A 26,958-nucleotide genomic window follows, 5' to 3' on the forward strand; every position below is an offset into this window, starting at 1 on the left:
TAAAAGATCTACGATACATTTCTATTTTTTAATGGGGTTAGGGCTTTTAACTTTTATGAAAATTTTGAAAACAATGAATGAAAAACTCGTTGAATTGTTCTATTTTATTGTGTTTGGCTTTATTTGATTGTGTACTCTCGAGTCCATAATTGAAGGAGGGGGGGGGGGGCCTTATTAATTTTTGAGAAACTTTGCCACCCACCCTAAGCTTATTAAGACCCCCTCCCGTTTATTAATTTTTACTTGTTATTAACAAAAAAATGATATCTAAAACTAAAAAAAAAAATCAATGAAAATCAGCATTAAAAATTAAGAAATATATACAAGTTACTGATAAGTAATAAAACTTTCATTGTAAATTCTGACCCCCTCTCCCCCCGCCCCCCCCCCCCCCCGGTTTGAAGACAAATTTATTCTTTTGCTTCCTTCTACCTTTATTTTACAAAAACGTTTTTTGTCACAACCGACATCTAAGATTATGCGATAAAAATTAAGTTGAGGAAGAAGTACTTTTGATTTCAATGGCTCTTCTATATTAGAAACTGTTTCCTCTAATGATATCCATGCCCTTACATTTAAATTTATCAAATCATTACAAGCTGCAACTTTTTTATGTTGTAGTTTAATTTCTTTTCGATTTCTTTCTTCTTGCTTTGCTAGAAGGTGCATAGTTTTATTTTTTTTAAGAGCTTCTTTTCTTTCATCATATTTGTTTTTCATTAATGTTACTTTAGTTCTTGAATATTCAAGTAATTGCTTTCTTTCTTCATCTGTTTTACCATTAAGCCATTCTAATGTTTGGTTCTGAGACCACATTGTCAAAGCCTAGATAGTTTGAACATTTGCATTGGGTTTTGTGCGAACCATTAAATCCAAAATGGCAAAGTCACATTCTGATGCTTTGTTAGTGACAGGGACATTAGAAGCAGCTCCAGAAACTGAGTTAGATGGATTCTAATATTTACCACCTGGTAACTGATCAGCACACTGACGTTCCAAAATAACAAGAATCGCATGGAAAATAATTTCAAGTGATTGCACAGTTAAAGAATCAAACTCATCATTTTGAGTGCATTCAAACAGTTTGGTGTAAACCACATCTTGATGAAGAAGATTAGTATCCTCAAAAAATTTTCCATTAGCAATTAATAAAGAAGATGCATCCATACAAAGTGATGAAAGTTTTATTTTTATAGGTAGGGGTTTAAAAATAAAATACAATCAAGTGATTCGATAGTTCGCCACATTGGACCAGTAAGTAGTTTGTCAACAATACCTAATGCACGAATTTCAGCAATGAATACAAGATTTGTGATGTCTTCTTCAATTGCGTTTAATAAATTATTAGGGTTAGGCCAAGCATTAAGAAATTCTGTTATAGCATCCTTATGATAGTATAGGGCAGGGTTTAATACTACTTTTATGACTCCGTTGACACTATTCATACTCACGTTCATTGAAAGAAGTTTCTTGATTCTCCTCGTTTAAAATGTTTGTCTTATTACATAATGAAACAACTTCATCCTCTAAACTTATAACATCTTTCATATTGCAGTCATTAATATAGTTGGTTTTATTTTGCAAAATAATTTTTAAATGACTCACTTTTTTTTGCAGCTTTATTTTCTTATTTCTTAATTCAGAAATGTTTATATCAAAGTTTTCAAGAACTGAAGTAACATCTTCTATTTTTTTTTTTTAATTGCGATATTTTATATTTTGTTTCATTTTTTAATAAATTTATTTCATGTTTTTTAATTTCCAGTTGAGTATTACGATATTTTATTTTTTATTCAAATTTCTAACATTAAATGATTTATTTTTGGACTTTAAAAGTTCTAATCTGTTTTCAATAATATTGAGCTTTTCTTCTTTTTCACAATAAAGTTTTTTAACATTGTTTAGTTCACTTTCAATTAAAGAGTTTTTTGAAATAAGTATTTGCAGATTGCTTGACATATCTTCAAAATCCTTTAGATGCTTAAAATAATCCAATTCTAAATCCATCATTGATTCAAGTTTCCTTTTTAAATTTTATTTTCTTTTTTGAGCATTTTGTTTTCACTGATAAGGATTGTTTCTTTACAAACTTCAGAACTAATAGATGTATTATTAGGAATATTTGTCACAGGTGGAATAAAGGCTTCACTTAATAACAAATCCAACTTTTTATTTTTGTGTTGTTTCTTTAATTTTCTGATATTATCAACTAATCTATTTATCTTTGTAGCTAATTGTTTTTCATAGCAGAGGAGCTAAACATTAAAATCACTTCAAAATTTACAATATAATGCATTGTTAGAGGTATCTTTTAACGTTAAATACCAATTATAAATTTCTTGATTAAACATTTTATCTAAAGTATTTTTTATAAATCAAGTCAAGAAAATATATAAATTTAAATCAATCTCAACATCATACCTAAGTTGATATCCAAAAATGTAATGAACTATAAAGTTATTTATTTATCAAAACAATCATTGTTTTGATAAATAAATAACCTTATAGTTAATTAAATTTTTGGATATCAATTTAGGTATGATGTTAAGATTCACTGTTACAATGAAAGTAAGTTTTAAATAATATATACAATGTTATATATAAAACTTACAGGTTAGTTAAAATAATAAAAAAATTATTGATAAATATACGGATGATTTAATTAACAACACTTTAAAACTTTTTATCTACTTATCAGTAAATAAATAGTTTTATTTATTTACTGACTACAAATTTTTCCTAAATATAAAATTAAAAACAAATTACTTCACTGAAGTAATTTGTTTCTAATTTTATATTAAGTTTATATTTTTACCTAAATATAAAATTAGAAACAAATTACTTCACTGAAGTAATTTGTTTCTAATTTTATATTAAGTTTATATTTTTACCTAAATATAAAATTAGAAACAAATTACTTCACTGAAGTAATTTGTTTCTAATTTAATATTAAGTTTATATTTACTGAAGTCTTCAGTAAATGATTTAATAAATCTTGTTTTGAAAGTTAATAATAAATACTTATTAAAAAAGTTCAGCTTGATATATCAACCAAAATCATACTATATCAATATCAGCATTAATGCACAAAAATGTATGTATAATAATGTTCAATAAATAACAGATCTTTTTTTCCATATGGAAGATTGAATGGTAGAGTAACTAAGATATCCGCAGAAAGTTATCACTTAGTTAAGCGCCTAATAAAACGGGGGTATTTCTAAAAATCACTTTAAAGAAAACAAAAAACCCACCCTATATAAATTTTTTTTTTAATCAAAAAGTTATGTACATAACAAATAAATAGCTGCAGAACCTATTTTTACGTGATTCCAGATGAACTATCTTAATTTACTGGTATTTACACAAAATTGAATCATTTAAAAGAGAATAACTTTTTCAGTTCAAGAGAAAACTGTCGGCATCACATAAATAAATGTTCTACGTTCTTTTCTGAAAAATAATACATCAATATATATATGTATATAATTAATTTTCATGGGTAAGTTTTTATTCTTTGACACCTACATAAAATCATTTCCTTCGTATTTTGGACGAAGTTTTTCAATATCAAACCGAAAGTTTTTTTTCCGTGATAAAAAATCACGTGACTAAACTCCCTACTTTAAAAAAATACTTAGAACGTAACTTTTAAAAACAAATCCCCTACGGGCATTTGTTTTTTAAAAGTTACGTTCTAAATTTCTTTTAAAGGTTTATTATATTAGAACAAAAAGTGAGTTATTATCTAATGAATCTTTTTCTATAAAAGTAAATAACACATCTTTAGATTTTTTAAGGTTGACTCTAAAATTAAGGAGTAAGAATTCCTTAGGGACCTGACAAGTAAAATGTATTTAACATAATTTACATTCTTTAATTTTATTAGATTATTTTAAATGGACTTGTTAACTCTACTAAATTAGTAGAAAATGCCCATTCAGTATTTCAATTTTTGGTTTTTATTTGTAGCATGAAGTAAGCTGATCTATAGTAGGTGGTCTGTACACAACAATCGTATTTTGTGCAGCCGTGGCGCTGTGGTTAGAGTTCTGGCCTAGAGCCAAGAGGTCCGAGGTTTGACGCCGGCTCTAGCTCATTAAGCGATATTGGAAATTAAGGAGGCGTGAACTTTCTAGTTAAATGCTCTTCCGCCGTGCTCTATGATAAGACCGTAAGGACATCTGGGAGCACCTTAAAAAAACCCACAAAAACCACAAAAGTTATATTTTGCACATGAAAACCATAACATGTGTTATTATAAACAATGACTGTCTTGTGCACGGTGTGCAACACCGGATTCTTTTATACTATTTCCTCCAAAGTTTGAAATAAAAATAAACAACAAATGAACAATTTTTACTTTTTAAATTTTTTTGTCTTAAAGTGCTTTAGCGTTCCAGATTTGTTTGACCACTTATTATTTTAACTTAGTCATTTTTTGTAATAGGAAATGATAGTTTTCAAGTGGTACCTGACACTACTAGTGGTTAGTTAACTTGATTTGGATTAGACACCAAAGCAAAAGTTAGGTAAAAATAACATGAAGCCGAATGAAATATATCGTTTTGTAAACTAAAGGTAAGAAACAATACAAGGTTTTCTCATTATCTTAAAAAATGGTATATAACAAAACAAAATTTTTTCTGTTGTAAAAACGATACAAACCGATATTTATTTTGATTGTTTTGTGTCAGACTAAACATCCGGGAGGATACGAGCAGACGCAGCTATTTAATTTAAAAACTTTTCAAACGTTCAAAGAGAAATCCTGCTGAGGAAACCATGGTTTCTTCATTTGGATTTTTCATTGAACGAGGATCAAATCTTCTTAAGATCTGACTACCAATCTGTGGGAACACAAACAAATTCAAATTTCTGCACCAGTTGTTTAAAGATACCAAATAGAAGATAGTTTACATGAGAGAAGGGCTCGCCAAAAACCAAGCTAAACCAATGCTAATTGAGCGCCATAAGAAATCTCATCTAGAATGAGCTAAAACGCACTAAATTTGGACATTTAACAATTGAGTCAAAATTAATTGGTCAGACAAATCAAATATATTGGTTAACATTATTATAGCTTATATTGTAACCATATAATATAATAATAGTTACTTTGAAATTACTTTTTTAATAATTTAAACATTCATATATCGAATAAAAGTCTACAATATCTAATATTAAAAGTTCAACAATATCAAGTTTGTATTACTTTTCAGTTTTTTGACCTAGAGTTTTTTGACCTAGAGTTTTTTGACCTAGAGTTTTTTGACCTAGAGTTTTTTGACCTAGAGTTTTTTGACCTAGAGTTTTGGGCAATCTAAAGGCGCCTTTGTAGGACGGAGATTTGGTGAAGCTTTTAAGCCAGAATGGATTGCCTCTAAAATTAAATTTTGCAGTGGTAGTGTAATGATCTGGGGTTGCATGGCCGCCAGTGAACTAAGTAAAACATTTATATACGAGCGCAGAATGAATGCAGGGCGCTACATTACAATGCTCACTAAAGTCTTAGAGCTGTCAATATTGAAACTATTTAAGAAAATTATTCATGATTATTATTTTAAAGGATAATGCTCCCTGCCATAATGCAAAAAAAAACTTTGGACTGGTTGGAGAGAAAAAAATTCCTCTCACTGAATGGCGACAAGTCTGGGAACCCAGTTCCCAGACTTGTCGCCATTCAGTGAGAAAATTTGTGGGCTATTTTGAAGTGAAAGTTTTCCATTTATAACTGTGAATCTAAAGAAGCATTCTAAAAAAAAAAGTTACGGCTGAATGGGGAAAAATAACAGCAAGGATTTTATGGACATCATGCCCGAAAGATGGGTTCCACCAGATATTTATTATACAACGCAATAATGTATGAGTATTTGAACGTAGCTGTATTTGTTAAAATAAAATAGCATTAAAAAAAAAATACATTCAAGCAGGATTAAAACATTTGCCAAATTGCTGCTTTATTATTATAAATGTTTACACAGCAATTTCAAATACGATTTCCGAACTAAACTAATGCTTTTATTTAGTAAAATTATTTAGACCTCCATTTTTAAGAATTAGACCGTCATACCTGTTTTATCGTAATTACAAAAATGTAGCTTTTTTCAAAAATCGGATAGCCATTCAAAAAAAAGTTTGAACATTAACACAAGTGTCTTACCTCAAAAATGATTTTGCTATTTTTAAAATTAAAATGTTTTAAAACATATTTACATGTTTTAAACAAACATAACTATTTTTCATTATCATATTAAACTATCAATTAGGGATGCACCGATGCCGATGCATCGGCCGATTAGTACAGGCCAATAACAATGCATCGACATCGACCATAAATTCAAATTTGTACTCTTTTTTTTTAACTAATAGGTAATAGGTTTTACTATATAGGTACTAATGTTAACGGTCAATTTCAATGCTTGCTTATTTGCTAAAGTATGCTTTATATATATATATATATATATATATATATATATATATATATATATATATATATATATATATATATATATATATATATATATATATATATATATATATATATATATATATATATATATATATATATATAAGTAACTAAAAGTCTAATAGACTATTTTGATGTAAATGAAAATAAACGTTCAAAGTAATTTGTAAATTTTGCAAAATAAAAATATCAAGAACAGAAACATCTGGCAGAAATTTTTTTTTTTACATTTTAATTACATTTACATTTCTAAATTTTAAACTTCACTCTTTGTATAGTTTGGATTCATTAGTCATATAATTGCTTTCCTAAATTGTAAAAAGACATTAAATTTTTTTATATGAATGTTATCGCCATAAGGTTTTGAAGATACAACCTCTTTGTATGAAGAGGTATCCCCATCTCCTAAGTAAGACGTAAACCTTAACAAATATTTTTCAATAGAATGCTTAAAAATAAGAATGGCACCATCAGGCTCCATTCCACCTAAGCTACCAATATGGTTTGTTTGACAGTCGTGATTTGCTTTCCATTCTTGGTATCCGTGTTTGTAGCAATTCTTACTCCACATACAGCATCCTTTGCATATTTTAGACAAAGCATGGGCATCTCTACATTTCCCATTTTCTTTAGAAATAGTAGCAGATGTATGATCACGCTTTTGCTAGGTACCATCAATAGATATTTAGCAGTCCATTACTGGCTCACATGAGTTTATTTTTTTTGAAATTAAAGAATGATTTAATTGTGCTGCTTTAAATGCAGAACCATTAGCTACTTTTTTATATGCTTTATATAATATATCATTAATTCGATTATATCGTTAAAGAGAAATACATGGTGGCATAATTATCAAGATGCCAAATTTCTTAATTGACTGATAACCTCTGCCAATTTCACGAAAAGCCATTACAACTTCTATATTTATTGCAAAAGATGGTTTATGATGATTTACTTTATTTTTCTCTATAGTTTACAAGCTTTTGAATATCAAAATTTTTTATTCCATACACAAGTTTTACATTGCAACATTAGTTCATAGCAAAATTCATATCGCTTATCAAGATTGTTCTCAATAATCAAAATAGAACCACACTCCTGACATTTACTAGTATCAGCTATGATATTTTTGAGAATAGCAAAGTTCATAAAAATATTATATTCATCACTTGAAACATCAATTAAAGGTTTAGTAATACTACTAATTTTTTTAAACTTGCAGAGACATTTTCATTGAATGACAACAACTGTTTTTTTGAAAGGCCTACAGTGTCTTGGTTACCACAGAACTTTCTTTTATGTTTTGAAAGAGTTGATCTAGGCATACTTTAATTAATTTCCTCTAAAATTGAACACCCTTAATTTATTTTTAGTTGGAATATATAACAACAAGAGCAATAAACAAATGGAAATCACTTGACAAATGTAAAGACTGCAAACTAAACAACTCTAATTTCTCGTGACAAAAAATGTTATTTTAAAGTATGGATTTTAAATAAGTATTGTCTTGCTTTTTTAGCTTCAATAACACTTTTTCCAAATTGATAATGCAAGTTTTTAAGCTTGTAATGAAATTTATTTCAATATTAAGGAGTCGTTGCTCTGGTGTTGCTAAGGGTGTGATTTTTTTTTGGATTTTTGTTTAAAAATAAGGGTATGAACCACCTTAAATGCAGGTAGCTTCTGATAAAAAGCGGTTCAAAAATTATTTATATGTTTATACATGTCAATAACAAATGCTTATACATGCATTTTCGTTTATGGAATAATATTTTTTTATATTATTGTATTTTTAATTTGTATGCAAATTAGAAACACAAAGAAACAAACTGTTTTTTCAAAACAATTAGCATCGGCCGATGGTTACTAAGACTGATGCCGATGATAGATAATTGGCTGGGTGATGCTGATGCATCGGCGCACCCCTAGTTTTAAAGTTCAAAAATTGAACTTTAAAACCTAACTTGAATTTTATATAATAAACTTTAAATTATATTAAGAATTATTAGTAATGTTAAAAATGGTGTTAAATAATGCTTTTGATGTGTTTTTTTTAGGTTTCCACTCAATCTCTACCTAACCAGCCTGAGAGTAAGTATAGCATATGTTATATGTGTACAGTGCTGTCTTTACCCATGGCTATCAGGAACTATTTCTAATGGCCAACAACATTTTAGGGATCATCAGCGTTTGCTGATATGGAGATTAATAAATTAAAAAGTTTTTTTTCTGATAAAAAAGAAATTTAAATATAATGAGTAGTCTATTAAAAATATCTAAACTTGATTCATTAAATTTGTTTAATCAAATGAATCACAGTTAAAAAAAATGAAAAATTGTCTAACGGCATGACCCCATAATTTTCATTCATGGGATGGTAGTACTATTATTGTTAGTCACTGGGATATTCACAACAGATTCATCAAAGGTATTAGTGAAAGGTGTATGGAGTGAATTTCTGAATGCAATCGTTTTCTTGATGTTTGCATCAGCTACACTGAATGGTTAAAAATCTCTTCTAACTGAGCTAAAAGTTCTTAGAGATCCGAACTTTGAAAGATCTTTTGATGCAATTTTACACCATCAGCATGAGTAAGCACTAGAATGTTCTTGTAGACTGGAAATTATATTAGTCAGCTTCATATCACAGGACAGAATAGAGGGGAGTCCACTGAGGTTCATCAAATCTAAAACCTTCTTGAGTTGCTATAGTTTTCCTTGAGATTTTCAGAAATAAATTGCAATCAGTAAATGTTGAATATTTGAATTTTTTGCTAAAATTTGTAAAAAGTCTTTTTGAATGGCCTCTTCCACTGTAATGGCTCTCTTAGCCTTAAAGAGGTGAATAACATTAAACAAAATCTCCCAGTAGTCATAAAAATAGCTTCTAATTTCAAGTTCTTTTTGACAAAGCAATTGTAAGTTTTTGCAATGAACAACAAGTTTGGCTATAGGATAGGGTGGGTCATATTTTTAATTTTTCTGATTTTTGCATCGTTACTAGTGGGAAAAGTTGCTACACCATGTAATATGACTACCTGAAAAATATTAGTCTTTTTAAATTTAGTTTAAAGGGGGCATCTTTTGCTTATATTTTATGGGTATGAGATCCACTGTCATTTGCTTACATATCACCTGAAAATAAGTAAAAATACTATGTAAAGAATAAAAACTACATTTTTATACTAAAAAAGAATGTGAAAATGCAAAATCTTTATATAAAGTCCTTTTTACTGTTGAATTTTGGATATTTAAGTTTTGAGTCTAAAGCGGAAACAAGCAGTTCATGAGGTTTTTCATCGGTTGTGACAATCTTAGATACTGTAGATACTTCTTTGACTAGACGTTGAACATTTTGAGAATAACATGGAATATCAGGAGCTTGAAGAGTACCATTTTTAACATTGATAAGGAGGTCTTCATTGATCATTTCAAATAAAATCGGAGGAGGAGAGATATCATTATTTGACCAGTCGGAAATTTCTAAATATGAGGAAACATGGAAATTGAGAAAAATCTTTTGTAGAGAAAAAACACGCACCCTATCAGTATTATCTTCTCTTCTAGATACAATAATTTTCTTTGCTACATCGACCGCTTTATTCTTGTCTTCATCTTTGATGGCTGACAACAAAACATTTTCAAGATGAGCAAAATAACAGTTTTTTTGCAATACTTTCTGGGTAATTGGTATTATATCCAAATGAGTAAGACAACGAACACATTTCATAATTATGAAAAAATTCTGTACTCCTTCAACGCGTTTCCAATTTTTTTTGGTTAAAAACAAACAGAAACATTAAACTTTGATGATGTAATCAACAATTTTCATCAGACTTATCGTGGGTTTTACGGTCGGCATGTATAACTGAAGCAGACGATTGGCAAATATGAGCCACCTGGCATGGTTGAGATTTCTGTGAGGAGTATTTGTGAAATACTTCTTTGTTTCTACATCAAAATTTGGAATCCTCAGATAACAGCATTGCATGCTTTAAGTAAGTATTTTTGAACCATTTAAACTGGCAAAGTAAACTATTGGTAGATAATGACCGTCAAAATTGATGTTCATCACCAATATTAGAAGTTGATCACCAAGAATGCCTTTGAATACAGTAAGGTCAGATGTACTGCCATCAAGTGCAGTGAAAATTGCTCTGAGAGGTAGCTCATTCAAATTAAACAAACAAATACACCATTGAAAAGGTTTGCCAGTACAAATTTCAAGTAAACGAACGATGCCATTTTTCGAGCCCGTGTTTAAATCGATTTCGTCACAAAAAACATTTTAAAAAGCCACAAGATGATTTTTGTTGTTTAAAACTGAAATACTTTTTTTCGCAATATCAACTGTTTTGCCACTTTGAGGACAAATGTGATCAAAGTAGACGCTGTAGGGATATGAACAGATAACGTATTGACCTTCTTTGATGGAAGTGGCCCTGCTAACTTTACCGTCTTGTTTCACTAACCTTAGGGTTTTGTCTATACGGCCATGACAACCGATAATTCCAATGATTCCTGTAAGTAATTCTGCATGTTCTTTAAAATCTTTTTGTCGCCACAGGTTTCTTTGTCTTCTAAATTTTTCTGGATTTAATATGTATTGTGGTGAATCGAATGATATATATTTTAAGTAAGCGTTAATGATTTTGCAAGCATCTCGGTTGCTAACTCCTGTTCGTTTCATTATTTGACAGAGTACTTTGTCAAATAATGTAATGTAAAACCAATTTATCTAAGGTTTTCAGAATGCTTTTATATAATATCGTTGGCAACCCCGCCCTTGACCGTATGTTTACCAAACCATCAGCTACTATCTTATTTACGTCTCTGATTGATGGCTCTTCAGAGTCTAAGGATTGTGAGAAAGTCTTAGCGTGTCTGATGTATGAATTCGCTTAAAAACTTCTGCTTTTGTCGGCAGTTGACTTTCTGGAAATTTACAGGGTTTCCCAACTACTAAGTGTTCTGTGTCACTTCTGGTTATGATAAACTTTTTCTTTATGTTCATTATGCAGTCTAAAAAGAATAAGAATAAAAAATCATTCGTTATCCACATTTACAAAAAATAAATTTAAAAAAGCCTTGTTCTCTTGTGATCGTAAATATAAAGTGCCAACAAATCAATACATAAACATTCAAACAACTCTACAATATGTTAAACTTTAACATTAACAATCGAAATATTGCAATATGTATTCAGAACACTTACAATGTTCTAATGCCCCTACACCCCCGTTCGGGACGGCCCTGATTATTGCGTTTATATATTAAAAACAACTGTCTGATTGTTATTGATTCTATCATGTTCGTTACATAAAATCTTATATATATGTACAAATAAAAACTCCCATGACAATTCTTTAACTACAATAGTCATTAAAATAACCCTTAAAAGGAACCATAAAAAAATGCGTAACACGCTTCTTCACGTGACTACAATCTAACGCGCACGATTAGAGGAAAGTGGGGTAATGGCAAACGCGGGGTAACTCCGAACATGGTCAAAACAGCATTGTAGAAAAATAAATTCGACAATTTCTTTTTACCTGCTGAGAAGGGATCCTATGCTAATAGCCAGACGTGCAGTGTTAATCAAGAAAAAAGTGTAGTGCACGTTTTTCTTAAGTAACACTCTGTTGTAGCTTCTATGGAAATAAAGCCACTCCTTTTTTTTTGTTGTTGTTGCATAATATGATTTTTAGACTTAGTTATTACAATTAGCATTTTATTCGTTATTACACAACAGTGTTTGTGATTACCCCCCGATGTGTTCGGAATTACCCCACGTTGGTAGGTTAATTCCGAACACCAATGGTTTTATTTTTGCCATAAATTTTATTTTATAATAAGGTTTTTAAAAATTGCTTTTGAGGGTTTGTGACTGAATAGTTAAACTAATTGATAAGCAATAAATATGATCAATTTTATAAAAGTGATGTCTTAAATTTGCATTTTAATTTAGTGCGGCCGTGGCGCAGTGGTAGAGCACTTGCTGGATAAGCAGGAGATCGAGGTTCGAAACGAGCTAAAGGCGTATTTTCGCATCACGGTATGGAAGGAGACGTAAACTTCCCGGTTAAATGCACATGCTCTGAGACAAGACAATTAGGAGTCCTAGGGGCACCTAAAAAAAAAAAAAAAAAAAAAATTCGCATTACGGTACAGTTGTTAGCCAATACCCCACTCTCCCCTACAATTCACCAATCTTAAACAATAGAACAGTCAGTGATAAAGTGAGTGAAAAATGAAATTAGAAATAAGGCAATGTCAAATATGGTTATAGTTAATTAAATAAAATTTGAAATATTCTATTTGATTTAGTGGTGAATTCGAACTATGTAGAAAAGCGCTATTTTTAAAATGTTTAAACAAAAACTGCCCCCTCAGATGATGAAGGAAGCTCAAATTTTCATCGTTTTCTTTTTACTTTCATATTGTATCAACTTTTTGTAGTATAATAAATTATAAAAATATGACCTACCCTACTATAGGAGTCAGTTGCAACTATGATCTACGTTTTTGAAAAAAACTTACAAGTTTTTTTTGTTCAATTAATCAAACTTGGAGAGGAAGTTTTTCTCGAAAATCTAACTTGGAAAAACTTCATTAGGAGTAGAGACCAACTTTTTTACACCAGAATTGGACAGCTTTGTGTTGTGCTACACATGAACATAATCTTCAGTGGTCATTTATGATCGTTCATTGAAAAGACGTCTAGCTCTTACTGATAAATCTTCAAAATAATTCAAAGAAATCATGTTTTTTTTAATTATTAGTAAGCAAAATATTAACTCTAAAAAGTGAAACCAAAACTATATTTGTCAAATTATGTTGCCTGGAAAAATGCTGTCAAAAAATGTTGCCTGGAAAAACTAGAATTGGCTTGCCTTCTAATTCCTCTGGCCTACTTGGACACAATGTTTCACAAGGTTATGCTTTCTTGTTGGCAATTACTGGTGTTACAAATCTCTTAATTGCCACAGTCCTTTTACATGACTTCTACTAAATTCTTTCACTTAGTAGACTTTAAGCAGTTATGCTGACTTTTGAAAAACATTAAGAACATCTTTGTTCAAATATGTTTTAGTTTGTAAGATGAAATGTGGAGAATTGTGTTTTACTTTGCCAAATTAGCATATTAAACAGATAAAAATGGAATTTATTGTAACAAGACGAACTTTTGGTATTTGAGAAGTAAGAAAACTTTGGCTGAGTTTTAAGCTTTCCCTCTTCTAGCCTCCCAAGGGTTATAATCACAAATGCCAGTTGGATTATTAGCGTTAATTGCTTCGGAATTTGTTTAACTTTTCCAATCTTTTAGTTGGTTAATTAATGTCTGCCTTGATAAAGTTACAAGATACAAACAGTCTGTTCTCTTTAAGGTTTTTCATAAAAAAAAAAAAAAATTCTAGTGTATGCCAAACTTTTATTTAACAACCTCCAATAGTTATTAGTAAAAAATAAAAATAACGAAAAATAATTACAATACTAGATTTATATATATTCTAGGTTTTTTTAAAGCAGTTTAATGCAAAATTTGAAATCAGATTTTTTCACACAGATGACGTAACCAGATTTTGGGATATTTCAATGACTACCAATAATAGTACATCATCCCACCAAAAGATTTCCTGGGATTATAACTTCAAACACTTTTTAATTTTTCTCAACTCAAATATTTTTTGGTCATTTTTAATATTTCCCATTAAATGAAAACATGTTGTTTTTTTTTTATTAATATTAAAGATTTAAAATTTAAAAATTTGAATTTTTTTTTTGAATTGATAGATTGCCTGCCCAAACCCAAACCATCAGTAAATTTAGCAGTAGGGGAGACTGGGGCTAGTTGCAACAAAATTTAAAAAACTGCATTTATCTCATAACTTTCATTTTGCTTTCAAATTTTTATCAGTGTTATAAAATAAATCTTAATAGCGTACTAAACCAACATTGATAAATATAATATAAAACTAAGTTGTTCTGCAATAGTGAAACAAAAATGAAAACAATTACCCCGTTCACTGTTGCAACTTACCCTGCACTGGGGCAAGTTGCAACAGTAACATACTTTGAAAGTATAAGCCTCGCAGAGTTCAAAGAGATATTATAAGTTAATCTCTCATTTCTATTTGGCAACAAAAGTTTTATAATTGCATTAAAGGAAAGTAGTATTTTCATTGAGCTGCAATACTTTTATTATGAGAGAATTCACATATACCTGACTTGTTTAGTAAACTGATAATTGTATTCAAAGATTTCAGAGACTGAAGAAAGTTTTAGGATATTTAAGTTCTGTTTTTAGAATATAAAAGCACAATAACAATTTATTAAAAAAAAAAATTAAAATGTTAAAAATAAAACAAATGTTAAATAAAATTTTACAAAACAAATGAAAATCAAACTTAGATCTAAGTTATCTATAACAACAAAATTTCCTTGCAATTCAAAAAAAGAGAATGCAAATGCAATTGCCTTGCAATTCAAAAAAAAAAAGAATTTCCTTGCAAATTCATTAAAAAACAAACAAGTGTTAAAGAAAACAAGAATTAATTACATTTTAATTCAACAGTTATATTTCTTAAATGTTTTTTGTTATTAATGTAGAAATATTAGGAGATCGACATTAAAAAAACGTCGATTACTTTAGAAATAACTAGAAAAGTGCGCAAAATCAATAAAACCCACATTTATTTTATGGTTCAACTTACCCCAAGCAATTTGTTGCAACTTACCCCGAAGGCATAATCACTCTAATCAATGTATATAATTATTTACATTAAATAAATCTAGTTTTTTAAATCTTTTTGTATTTGAAAAATATATTTTTAACTTACCATTATTTTATTATGGTCAATAAATCTCTAAGTTTACAGTGAAATGCAAAAAAACTTTGAAAACAAAAATTTGAATTCTATATCGAAAAAACAAAATTATCAGTAACTTGAAATTTTTAATTTATTACTGTTTTCGAAATTTTTAATTTAGTACTGTTTTTGAAATTTTTAATTTATTACTGCTTGCGTGTTATGATTATAGTTATATAATGTAAAAAAATTTAGAAATAATATATAAAAACCAGTCTTTAAAACGCATTGTTGCAACTTACCCCTGTTGCAACTAGCCCCAGTCTCCCCTACTGCTTACATGTTTTAACTAATTAAGTCAGTCCATGTGTGCGTACTCCTTGCATGTTCTACCTATTTAAATCAGTCGGTGTATGTAGATTGCCTGCATGTTCTACCTATTTAAGTCAGTTGATATATATACACCCCCTGCATGTTCTACCTATTTAAGTCAGTTGATATATATACACCCCTGCATGTTCTACCTATTTAAGTCTGCTAATATATATACACCCCCCTTGCATGTTCTACCTGTTTAAGTCAGTCGATGCATGCACACTACGCTGCACTAATCCCTAAATAAATTAGTAGATAAAACAAAAATGAAAAAATAATTTAATTTTAATTTTTTTTAAATAAAATAAAATGAAATAAAAACATTCTGAGTATTTTTATTTTTATTAAACAAAGCAATAACATTCCAGTTCCATTAAGTTGTGTTTTTGTGGTTTTTTAAAAATTATAAAATTTAGTTTATTACATTTATAATTATTTTGATGGTTTTTCCATAAAGTTTACATGGTTTGTCAACTTTAAACAAAAAGAGTTTTTTTTTAGGACATGATATCACCATTTTTATCTTTGTTTATTTATTTTATTACATGACATCACCATTTTTATCACCATTAATCAATTTCTTTTTTTTAAAAAAAAACAAAAACAAACAATAATTAAAATAATTTTAAATAGTTTATTAAAATTAAAAAATTAAAAAAAGAAATAGCAAGTAAAAAAAAAAAGGAAAATGAAATAGCAAGTGCAATTTTTTAAAGTTTATGATTAAAATGGTAAATTTTGTTTAAAAAGTAATATGATCGCTGTTACATCAACTTAATGTTGCTTTAACAATTGCTATGTTGATTAAGTTTATTTAGTCAAAAGTTACTTAGTTACATGGTCACAAGTTACTTAGTCACAAGTTACTTAGTCACTTGGTCACAAGTATACTCAATCTATGTTGCAATTGAATTAATTTATTGGTTATTCAAAGTATTTTTAATCTATACTATATTTGAATAAGTAAATAAATTAATTCAATTGCTGTATAGATACTGCTGCTACCAAAATTTACTTTTTATTATTTGTGTCAACCAAACAATCTATCAATATTTTTTTTTAAATCAAAAATACTTCATTGCTTATCTAAATCTTTACTATAACTACTACCATTTTAATTAATTCATAATTGTAGCAGTTTTTAGCAATGGGCTTCTAATTTCTGACTAAAAACAGTATAATATTAGTTTGCATCTTCATCACATTTAAAGCCTTAATTTTTTTGTTGTTATTTTGTCTGAAATATTTAATTCATAATAAAGAAAAATTTGCTGTTAATTTTAGATAATATTTGGCTTAAGGTATAAATGTAAAGCAGTTTGACTATATTGATAACTGGCATTCAGTAAGTTCATTTAATTTTATTTTCTAAATGGTTTTTTTTAATATTTATTTAGAAATACCACCTGTGTGGGCTGGTCCAGAATTAGGCTATGATACAAGTAGAATTCGACCACATGAAATATTTATTACTTTAATAAACAAGTCAGGAAGAAGAGCGAATGTATGATTTTAAATATAAAATTTTATCTTTTATAAATTTTATATTTTTTTATATAGTTATAATTTATATTAAATAATATATTATTATGTTGTTAATATTATATATTAATTTTTGTAATTTGTTATTGCTTATAGTTTCTATAATACTAAAAGTAGTTAACGGTGGCTAAGTGGTGTAATAAAAAAAGCAATATTGGTAAATACTCCTGAAATACTTGCACCAATATAAACCATTAGGCTCAACACACTTTTTATAATATTAACATTTCCACAATATTGCAATTTGTATAACACAATTAACTTCAGACCAAAAAGCATAATAAGTTTAATAGAGTGTCACCTGATAAATTATTGTTATCATCATTGTGACAGGATTTAACCAAAATTAGAATTAATTTCACTTGTTGAAATAGTAAAATTGTAAAATCAATTTTCAAATAAAATGTGCAAAGGAGTAAGTGAAATAAAATCATGTTCAAAATTTGCATAGAAGAATTCTTTAATTTACCAGACAATAATTTAAACTACACTTTAAATTTGCTTGATGTTACTGAACCAAATTTAGAATACTAGATTACAAATTGGTCTATTTCAAAGTGAAACATGAAAGAGCCTTTTCTATTAATGAAAGTTGTCTGGATGTTACTCTTAGTCTAATATAAAAAAAAATTCATTTAACAAAAATAATGTATCATGTCTGGAAACAGTTTCTTATGTGATTGGGTTTGTGCAATGTATTGAGTTGAAAAAAGATATAGGTTTAAGTTAGTATCAGAAATAACCACCCAAATACAAGATATTATCAAACTCTCTATGATAGTTATGATAAGAAATATGTTTTACACTTTCTTGAGTGGCCATACTTCTAGAGGATCATGGGAACTTCAAGTTGCTAAGGTATTTTATATTAATACTTTATGTTAAACCTATATGTTTTACACTAATACTTTATGTTAAATATATATTACTTTAATGTTATGTAAAAAGGTTCAAATTTTTTTGTGGATGTACTATATGGGTGATCCTTTAGTCCTGCTGATGTAACTGGTAGCAGTAAATACAAGAATTATTATATATAGTATATGTTTAAATATGTAACATAACTAAAGCAAATTATAACAAATAAATCTTTTTACATAATTATTTGTTATAATAATTTTTAAAATTGTTAAAATCTCTTCAAACAGTCATAGAACTCCAAATTTCCTATAAGCTTTCTGACAATGCAACAAAAATGTTTTGTTCTACAATTATAAGTGCTTTAAATGGAAGAGACTCTGATAGTTCAAATGCTAGATAATCTTAAAGAACAACTAGATGAATTTTATAGTGTAGAGAAAGTTGAATTTGTTTCTAACCAGAATTAAGCTATCATAAGATATTTAGTGTGTATTAAAATTCCCTCTGATTTAATCTTGTGTATTAATAAAGAAAGAGGTATAACTCATTCCTGTTATAGCATATATTAAAAATGGATCCATCGGATCTTCCATAAAGAAATTTTCTTAATATTACCTTATTTTCTTTCTGTTGTCCAAAGTACCCTATCTTCTTCCTGTAGTTCAAAGTACCTTATCTTCTTCCTGTAGTTCAAAGTAACATATCTTTTTCCTGTAGTACCTTATTTTCTTCCTGTAGTTCAAAGTAACTTATCTTCTTCCTGTAGTTCAAAGTACCTTATTTTCTTCCTGTAGTTCAAAGTAACTTATCTTCTTCCTTTAATCCGAAGCTTAAGAAATTTTAAATCTATAAAAGAAGCTTGTTTTGGAAGAAATCTATATTCTGAATGAGAACATAAAATAACATTGTTTAGAAATGCTTTTCTTTGCCTACAAGAAACAGCTTCTTCAATCGAAAAGACACTAACAGTTTTATGGAAAATTCACATTGTGTTGCCATGTTTCTCTCTTTGTAAAGCATGCAGGATGGAGGCTGTCAAACTATGCAGAATAGTGTGGTAAGGTGATTCATGCAAAGTTTAAGTCTACTTGGCAGTGGTAGAAATGCAGCACAGATCATAAAGATTATGGAAATTTAAAACTGCTATTGTTGATTTTGGAATTAAAAGATTATAATATTTAATGTTATGTATGTCTTGTTATAACTGATAGCTGCCTTCCACAAGATTCTTTTACTTTTGTTAGTGATTGCTTTACTTTTATTAGTGAGGCATGGTGCATTACTTTTTGGATTGATCATTGCCTTGTCTTTCAAAGTTCTCAATGCTTGGTTAATAACTTTAATATAGCCCAATCTACCAATTCTTCTGATCGCTTGCCCTTAATGTTTGAATTTTTATTTAAACTTATTATCTCTTGACTGCTCATCCAACTTTAACAAGATCTACCAAAATAAGTTTTAATGCTGTGTCAACCCATATAATAAAAGAGTGCACTTTTACTGTATTCAAGTCAATGTCCCCAATCAATATCTGTTTGAAGTAGTTAAAGGTAGAAATGTTCACTATAATTCACACGAGCACATTAGGCAGATTAATTGCCTATACAAAATACTCAATGACTGTGTTACTCAATCTTCATTGAACTGTCTTAACTTTTCTAAATCTAAAGCTGCATTCTGTCCATGACGTAGTTACAACAAACCAAACTTTGGTCTAATCATCAATCTTTTCAAGAAATCAAGAGCCTTATATAAATATGTCATTCATCGCTGTAAAAAAAAATGTCATAAAAGCTGAGAAGTTTACAAACAGTTTAGCAAATAGGAACTATACAGGCTTGGACAGGATTGGCCTGCAATCGAACGCTATCACTGACCACGCAAACAATTTTATTTTTTGACAACTTGACCATGGTTGTTTAGATGATTTTTAAACATTTTAGGAATGCGCTGAAAAAAGAAATGCTTTTATTAAAGTTACGCAAAATGCTTTTACAAATTACTTCTAATTATTGTTTAATGAATGAACAAATTTTATTTAAATTACTAAAAAGTGTTATATATTATTTTTAAACTGTATAAACATTTATTTTTTTCAAAAAGTTGCACAAAAAAAAAAATTATTTAAAAAATACCGTAGTCTACTTAGTAGTAACTTTTAATCAATTCATGCTCTGATTAGTTAGTCTAATTAAAAAAAAGTTTTAAACAATTCTTTGTAAAAATAGAAACAACGACAACAACAAAAAAATAAAGCAAATAAATCATTCTTTTGCAACAGGAGACTTAATTTAACTTATTTATAATTTAAAGTATTTAAAAAAATTATCTTTCAAAGGTTTTTTAGAAAGACATGGAAAAATAGATTCAAACAAATTATTATATTTAAGTTTATTATAAAAAAACATGCCTACATAAAAAAAATTTCAACATAGCAATATTTGTTAATTTACGCAAAATATGTTTATTTTAAACAATCACTATAATTACTTTAATACTTTATTTAAAGCCTTTGCTTAAAATAAAAACTTGAGAAAAGATCAACTAAAAAAATTATTTATAACATTTATAATTATTATTATTTATAACATATTTATAACATAACAGTTTTTTTTATAGCATTTAAATTGTTAAAACATCAAAACTGTCATGGTCAAATTGTAAAGAAAAAATATTATCAGCATGGTCAATTACAGTGTGCGATCGCATGCTATTCCTGTCCAAGCCTGACTTTACTAATATCTGGTCTACTGTACTCTGCATATGATGTGATAAAAGGAACCTCCTTTCCTTAAAAAATAGTTTAATTGAATATTTATATTATATTTTACATCAAAATACAAATGCACATGAAAATAGTTATGTCAAAAACAATATAATGTAGTTTAAATTTATAATTTTCTGTGCGATTTTTAATGGGCAAATTTTTCTATAGTTCTATCTAAGTTTAGTGATTTTGCAATTTTTTAATAAATAAAATAGATAAATATTCAAGTCTATTTGTTGCCATTGTGTTTCTCAAATAGTTTTTAATTAAATTTATTTTAGAAAAGTTTCTTATGTTTGATGCTACTGATATTGGTAAAGTTAAATCATTAAAGCTACAGTAATGTTTAAATAGTCCGATGTTAATTCTTATTTTAAAAGTACTTCTAATAATTCTTTCATTTCAACACATTTGTTAACTTCTTCCACCATGTTGCTGTTGTTTCTTAATGCCATTAAATCATATTCAAAACTTGGTGTAATGAAATTTTTGTATTTTTTGTAAAAGTTTCAAAACAAATGAATTATTTCGGAATCTTTACATTCTAACAATTCAGATGTTTCTAAAAAGCTAAAAAATTGTCTTAATTCTATTGTCTAAATCTTTTCCCAATTTGAGATAAAAGCAAATTGAAAGTTTTCATATGAATGCTGTCAAGAATAATCTGTTCTTAACTTTGGTTAAAGTTCTCATCAAAATGCGGTTTATCAAAAAATTTCTTATGAATTGGTGTTTGTTTAGATATAAAATCATTTGTAATTCCATACACTTCCGCCATTTTATTTGCATCACTCTTAAACAAATCATAATTATTTTAAAGTATTTTAAGTGTGTCTATGCATTTTTCCAATGAAGAAATGGCTTCCATTAAATTTGTATTATTTTTTTGAAGAAGTAAACTTATTGTGTTAAATTCATTTAATATTCGACTTACAAATTGTAAAATAACCAAAAATTCTATGTTTGAAATCGATTTTTATAGTAGTTTGTAGTGTATTTTTTTAGTATTACTTTCATTAGTAAATAAAGACCATATGTCCTATCTGTTTATGCTTAAACCACAAGAAAATATATATATATTTCTTGTACTCTTGCAAAAAAAGTTGTAATTTCTGATATATGTTTTATAATGTCATTTAATACTAGATTCAAATTATGAGCATTACGATGAATATAGTTTGCATTTGGTTAAAGTTCTTTTATTTTCTTTTGAATCTTGCCCAACCAGTTAATCAATAAAAAGTTGTCTTTTGTCTATAGATTGTATTAGTATATTTTTAATACCTGAAGTATTTTGTGAGATTACTTTTTGAAATCCTAAAAATAATTCTTTTATATTTACTTTAGATGGAATTCCATTGTCGTCATATTCAATTTCAACATATCTATAGACTTCACTTAACATATTCTTTTTTGTTGAGTCAGTTGTTGTGTCTGTCATGATAGAAAAAAATTAGGTAGATTTTATTTTTTCTGTTATATCTTCTTTTACCATATTTCCAAGGCACTCGATCATTTCATTTTGTATCATGCTACTCATATATTTAATTGCCCTTTTTGGTTTATTTCATAAATTTTTCATAAAGGAATCATATTCTCCTAGAAAAGAAGCAATTTCTTGAAAATTTCCTTTATATGGTTCTTCTGATAATTTGTTATGACTGCAAAATGCCATGTGACTCCTAGCTAATGTAAGGGTTATTCAAAACAATCAATACAGAGCCTCTACCCAAAATCCTTTTTCTTGTTTTACAAAGGTTTTCAGCCGCCATGCCAATATCTACTTTTCCAAATGTTATGTCAAACAGGGTGATATATGTTTAGATAATGATGTATTTTTCAATTTTTGTAGATAAATTTTTCAGTCTCTAACACCTTTACACCAATTTTTATTATTTTTAAGTTTTATTATTTTGGTCTTGTATTACAAACAAGGTATTATAAAACAAGGTTCGCAATAAATAGTATCTAATTTTATTGAATAGCTAAGCAAAACTAAGGATTGTTTAAAAAAATACATTGAGGAAAAGGATAAATTATTTTGATTTGGATCATGTGGAAAATTAAAATTTTTGGATGCTTGAGACCTAAATCGATAATAATTTTTTTTTCATTTTCAAAAACTGTTTTTTCAATACAGTTGTACAAATCAAAATTATTAAAATTTAAGTTTGTGTCAAGATGATCAATCTGTTCATTAGTATAATTTGGTGATTGTACTAATTCATTTTTATTATCTAAAACAACTTTTACAATATTTAATGCACAAGTATGCACTGTGCATTTGCTATCTTTAAAGCTTGTCTCTCTGTTATTAAAGATAAGAATGGTAAAATCTCTGGCTCCACTAGTTATCGTCTAATTGCTTTAGTTAAAAATTTAATTCGGACTATTAATTTGGTTTTAAGAAAAAAATTAGCACTTTCATTGTTTTGAATTTTAAATTTTTCTCATAGCTCAAATATGCGTCATTCATTGATATCAGTTAAATATGCATGTGTCATTCATTGATATCAGTTAAATATGCATGTGTCATTCATTGATATCAGTTAAATATGCATGTGTCATTCATTGATATCAGTAAGGCTTTTGTTAAAGTTTGCTTTGACATATTTTTTATGAAACTCACTAAAGTTGTGGTGTGACTTAATGCTTACTCATTGTCTGGTATGCAAATCTCTTGTGGTGGCTTACTATCCAATACATTTACTATTGGGAATGGAGTGTAACAAGGAGATGTACTAACTCTCCTGCTATTTAGTTTATATATAAATGATCTTAGTGCTCAACTTAATGCAACTCCCATAGAATGCTATTTGGATTCTTCTCTCATTAAACATTTCTTTTATGCTGATGATATTGTTTTATATTCACCCTGAACCAGTCTCCAGTCTCCAGAACCTACTTGACTTCTACTTTTGCTTTGAAGCATGATTTAGTTTTCAACAATAAGAAATCTCAAATGATTTTTTTTTAATTATGAACCCCAAATTAAAAACCCTTGTTTTACATTAACTACCTTCTTTTGTTTTTGAACCTCATTATAAAATTTTTTATAATGAGGTTTGAGTCCAAAGCTTAAAAACTTTTAAATCTGTAAAAGAAGCTTGTTTTGGAGAAGAGTTAAAAGTTAATGTTATATAGAAGTTATACTTAATGAAAATTTTTAATGTCCTTAAATTGTAAAGTAAAGATGTCATCGAAAAGTCATCAGATTGGAGCAAGGGGACTAATAAAACCCAAAAATTTAGACATCCTATGCCCACCTTTCTTAGATAGGTTTTCAAGAAAAACTTTTGTAATGACATAAACTAAATTAAAATTAATCGATTTTAAATTAAATTAAAAAATACTTTAGCATTCAGGAGTTGTGACTATCTAAAGTTAACAACCTATTTATTTATTTTATTTGGGGTAGGGGGAATAGGGTTGTAGAGTTGCATGTTTTTTTCACTATTAATAAGTAAAACAAATGTTAAATCATGAAGTTTAATCATGTTATTATAACGAAGTTTAATCATGTTATTATAATGAAGTTTAATCATGTTATTATAATGAAAATAATACTTTATTAGTTAAAAAATCTCAGGAGACACTCCATCAAACCTGTAATGCTCTCTGACCCACAGTTTGTTATCAGGGTATTTCTATATAATAAAATAATGTTGGAATTGTAAAACTGAATTATAAAAATTGTTTTAAGGGGTTGCTTAAGACCTTTGAATGTTATATTAAAAAATAAGATATAGTTAAAACATTGTTATTCTAAAAAAGAAAATATATTTATCCAAAAAGTTACCCAAAAATCTAGTGCTGTTCCTGAGACTTTTTCAAGTGATCTAGGCCAATCATTTTTACACATTTTAGTTCCTAAATTATTAGTTTGTAAGTCCAATTGTGCTGATCTTCCCCCCAATTCTTTCTCTATCTACTTAATGGCACTATTTGATGTAAACAGTTGGAGTGGAACCAGTATTTTTAAGTTTTAACTATAAATCAGTTAACTAAGTTAGTCTGTAATTATCTCAGTAATTGTGTTTTTTTGGTTTTTTGTGAGCAGTTTTCCTTAAATAAAGCAAAGAGGCTTATAAACAAAGTAATGTATATAAGCAGGACCAGGGAAATATTTATGAATAAAATTTTCATAATATGTTTTTTCTTATCCATTCAGTATAAAACTCTTTAATTATTAACCATAATTTTTAGGGCTTTTTTTATAATAACCATATTTGAATTATCCTTCTATTGAAGTGAGTGAGCTTATTATAGAGGGAGTGAGATTATTAAAAACAGAGTCTTCTTTACTGTGGTTCCTTTTTAGGCTGGAGGTCATCATGTTTTTTAATTTTTTGAAAAAGGTATAAACTGAATAACATGAATACCCTTAAACTGAATATAAAAATTAGTAAGCCACTATTTGCATGAAACATTGATTGAGTTTTGTTTGTAAATAATGACTAATCAAATTCTGTTTTATTTATAACTTATAATGGGGGTTTAGAGCAAATTTTTTTTATTACTGGATGAATATTTCAGGCGTAAATAATTAAAATATTTAGATCTACCAGTCAGATCCAGATGGAACTGAAACATTCTATCGCTTTACAATTCGACCGAATGAGCGAAAAACATTAAGTTTTTTTCCAGATAGCTCATTCTTTGAGGCATTTGATTTTTTAACAAAAAGAGATCTTTTTATAAATGGATACAGAAGACTGGAAACAGATAGGTTATATACAGGATATCCAAATGATGCTTTCATTACAGCGTGTTAGTAATTTTTTGTTTTTTTGTTTTTTCATATTATTACTTTTTAATGCAATGTGTTTTGTTAAAACTTAGATAATCTTCCACCGGAATTTAATCCAAACTCAAAATCGCCTCCAGCTTATATTGAAACTTTAGTTATGGTTGATCCTTCGATGATTAAATACCACGGTGAAAATGTTGAAAACTTCACAATGACTATAATGAATATGGTTAGCTTCTCTATTATAAATTTTTTATTTTTTTAAGTTATGAGTTTTTTATAACAATCATTTAATTTAAAGGTGACAAGAGTATACATGCATAAAAGCTTAAACATTCCACTTTACATTTCTGTAACTAAGTTTGTGAAGATGGAAGTCTCTCCAGTAAGTATGATTTAAGTCATTATATTTCTGTAACTTTTAACATGTAAGTTTGCAAAGATAACAGTCCTCCAAGTAACATTGAAGATAATATAGTTATCATTATGTTAATATAATATTAATATTGAAGAATAAAATTTATTTTTTTCCAAGTATTGTGAATATTGAAGAATAAAAGAACAAGCAGAAAGTGAAAGTGACTTGATTGATATGATTGTTTTAGGTTTGTATTAGGTTAGCAATAAGTTTCAAAAGCTAAAATAAAAAAAACTTCAAAAATTTGTTTTTAGGAATATAAAAAGCAAAAAGTAAAAACTTGATTTTGTTATAACTAATTAAAATCTGACAAAATATCATGTGACTTATTATATCAATGAACTTAACCAGCCCCTAACTCACCAGTTTATTCAGATGACAGGAACAAAGATATTCAATCCAAAGCTTTTATTTTTTAACTAAATATTTTTTTAAATATGTTTGTAAAAGTTTTGTCAATTGTGTTTTTCATGATAGGTAGCATTTTAAAATTATTTGGTTTACAGTTGTATCATATTTTAAATGTTTTACAGTTGTATCATATTTTGACTTTATTTTACATTTATTTGGTTCACACACAAAAAAAACCAATAAGAAAATGGAAATTTTTTAAGTTCTCACAAGTATTTTTAACATTTAAATTCAAAACTTTAATTGTCAATTTGTTTAGCTAATGGTGACCAGCCAAATCTGATCTGATATAACCCAGATCTCCTCCAATACAAAAATATGTCAACTTGGGCTTTTTGTTTAACAAAAATAATTTTTTCATAATAACAACTTAGAAACAAAGACAGCTCAGAAACGAAGTCACTGTCATTTATGTTATCAAAAAATTCTTAACCTCAGTCAATGTAAGGTTGGAAGTTAGGTTGGCATTGGTGATTTTTGAGGGCTGATAAAAATACATACTTAAATTTATAAATTATTGTTTTAATGTTATAGATTAGACATAAAATGAGTTGC

The 26,958-nt window shown here is 27.9% G+C and overlaps 1 protein-coding gene across 2 annotated transcripts in view; it reads left to right on the forward strand.

The window, feature by feature from the left end:
* Positions 1–26,958, forward strand: part of LOC100200388 (uncharacterized) — a 57,394-nt gene that overhangs the window by 10,529 nt on the left and 19,907 nt on the right. For both annotated transcript variants that reach the window (XM_065813193.1, XM_065813192.1), the window contains exons 2-6: positions 8,527–8,560; positions 17,052–17,158; positions 25,384–25,594; positions 25,667–25,803; positions 25,876–25,959. In XM_065813193.1, the coding sequence (XP_065669265.1) occupies positions 8,527–8,560; positions 17,052–17,158; positions 25,384–25,594; positions 25,667–25,803; positions 25,876–25,959 (573 nt within the window). The remainder of the gene's footprint in view (positions 1–8,526; positions 8,561–17,051; positions 17,159–25,383; positions 25,595–25,666; positions 25,804–25,875; positions 25,960–26,958) is intronic.

This window comes from Hydra vulgaris, chromosome 12, assembly GCF_038396675.1.
Source record: "Hydra vulgaris chromosome 12, alternate assembly HydraT2T_AEP".
Classification (NCBI taxonomy): domain Eukaryota; kingdom Metazoa; phylum Cnidaria; class Hydrozoa; order Anthoathecata; family Hydridae; genus Hydra; species Hydra vulgaris.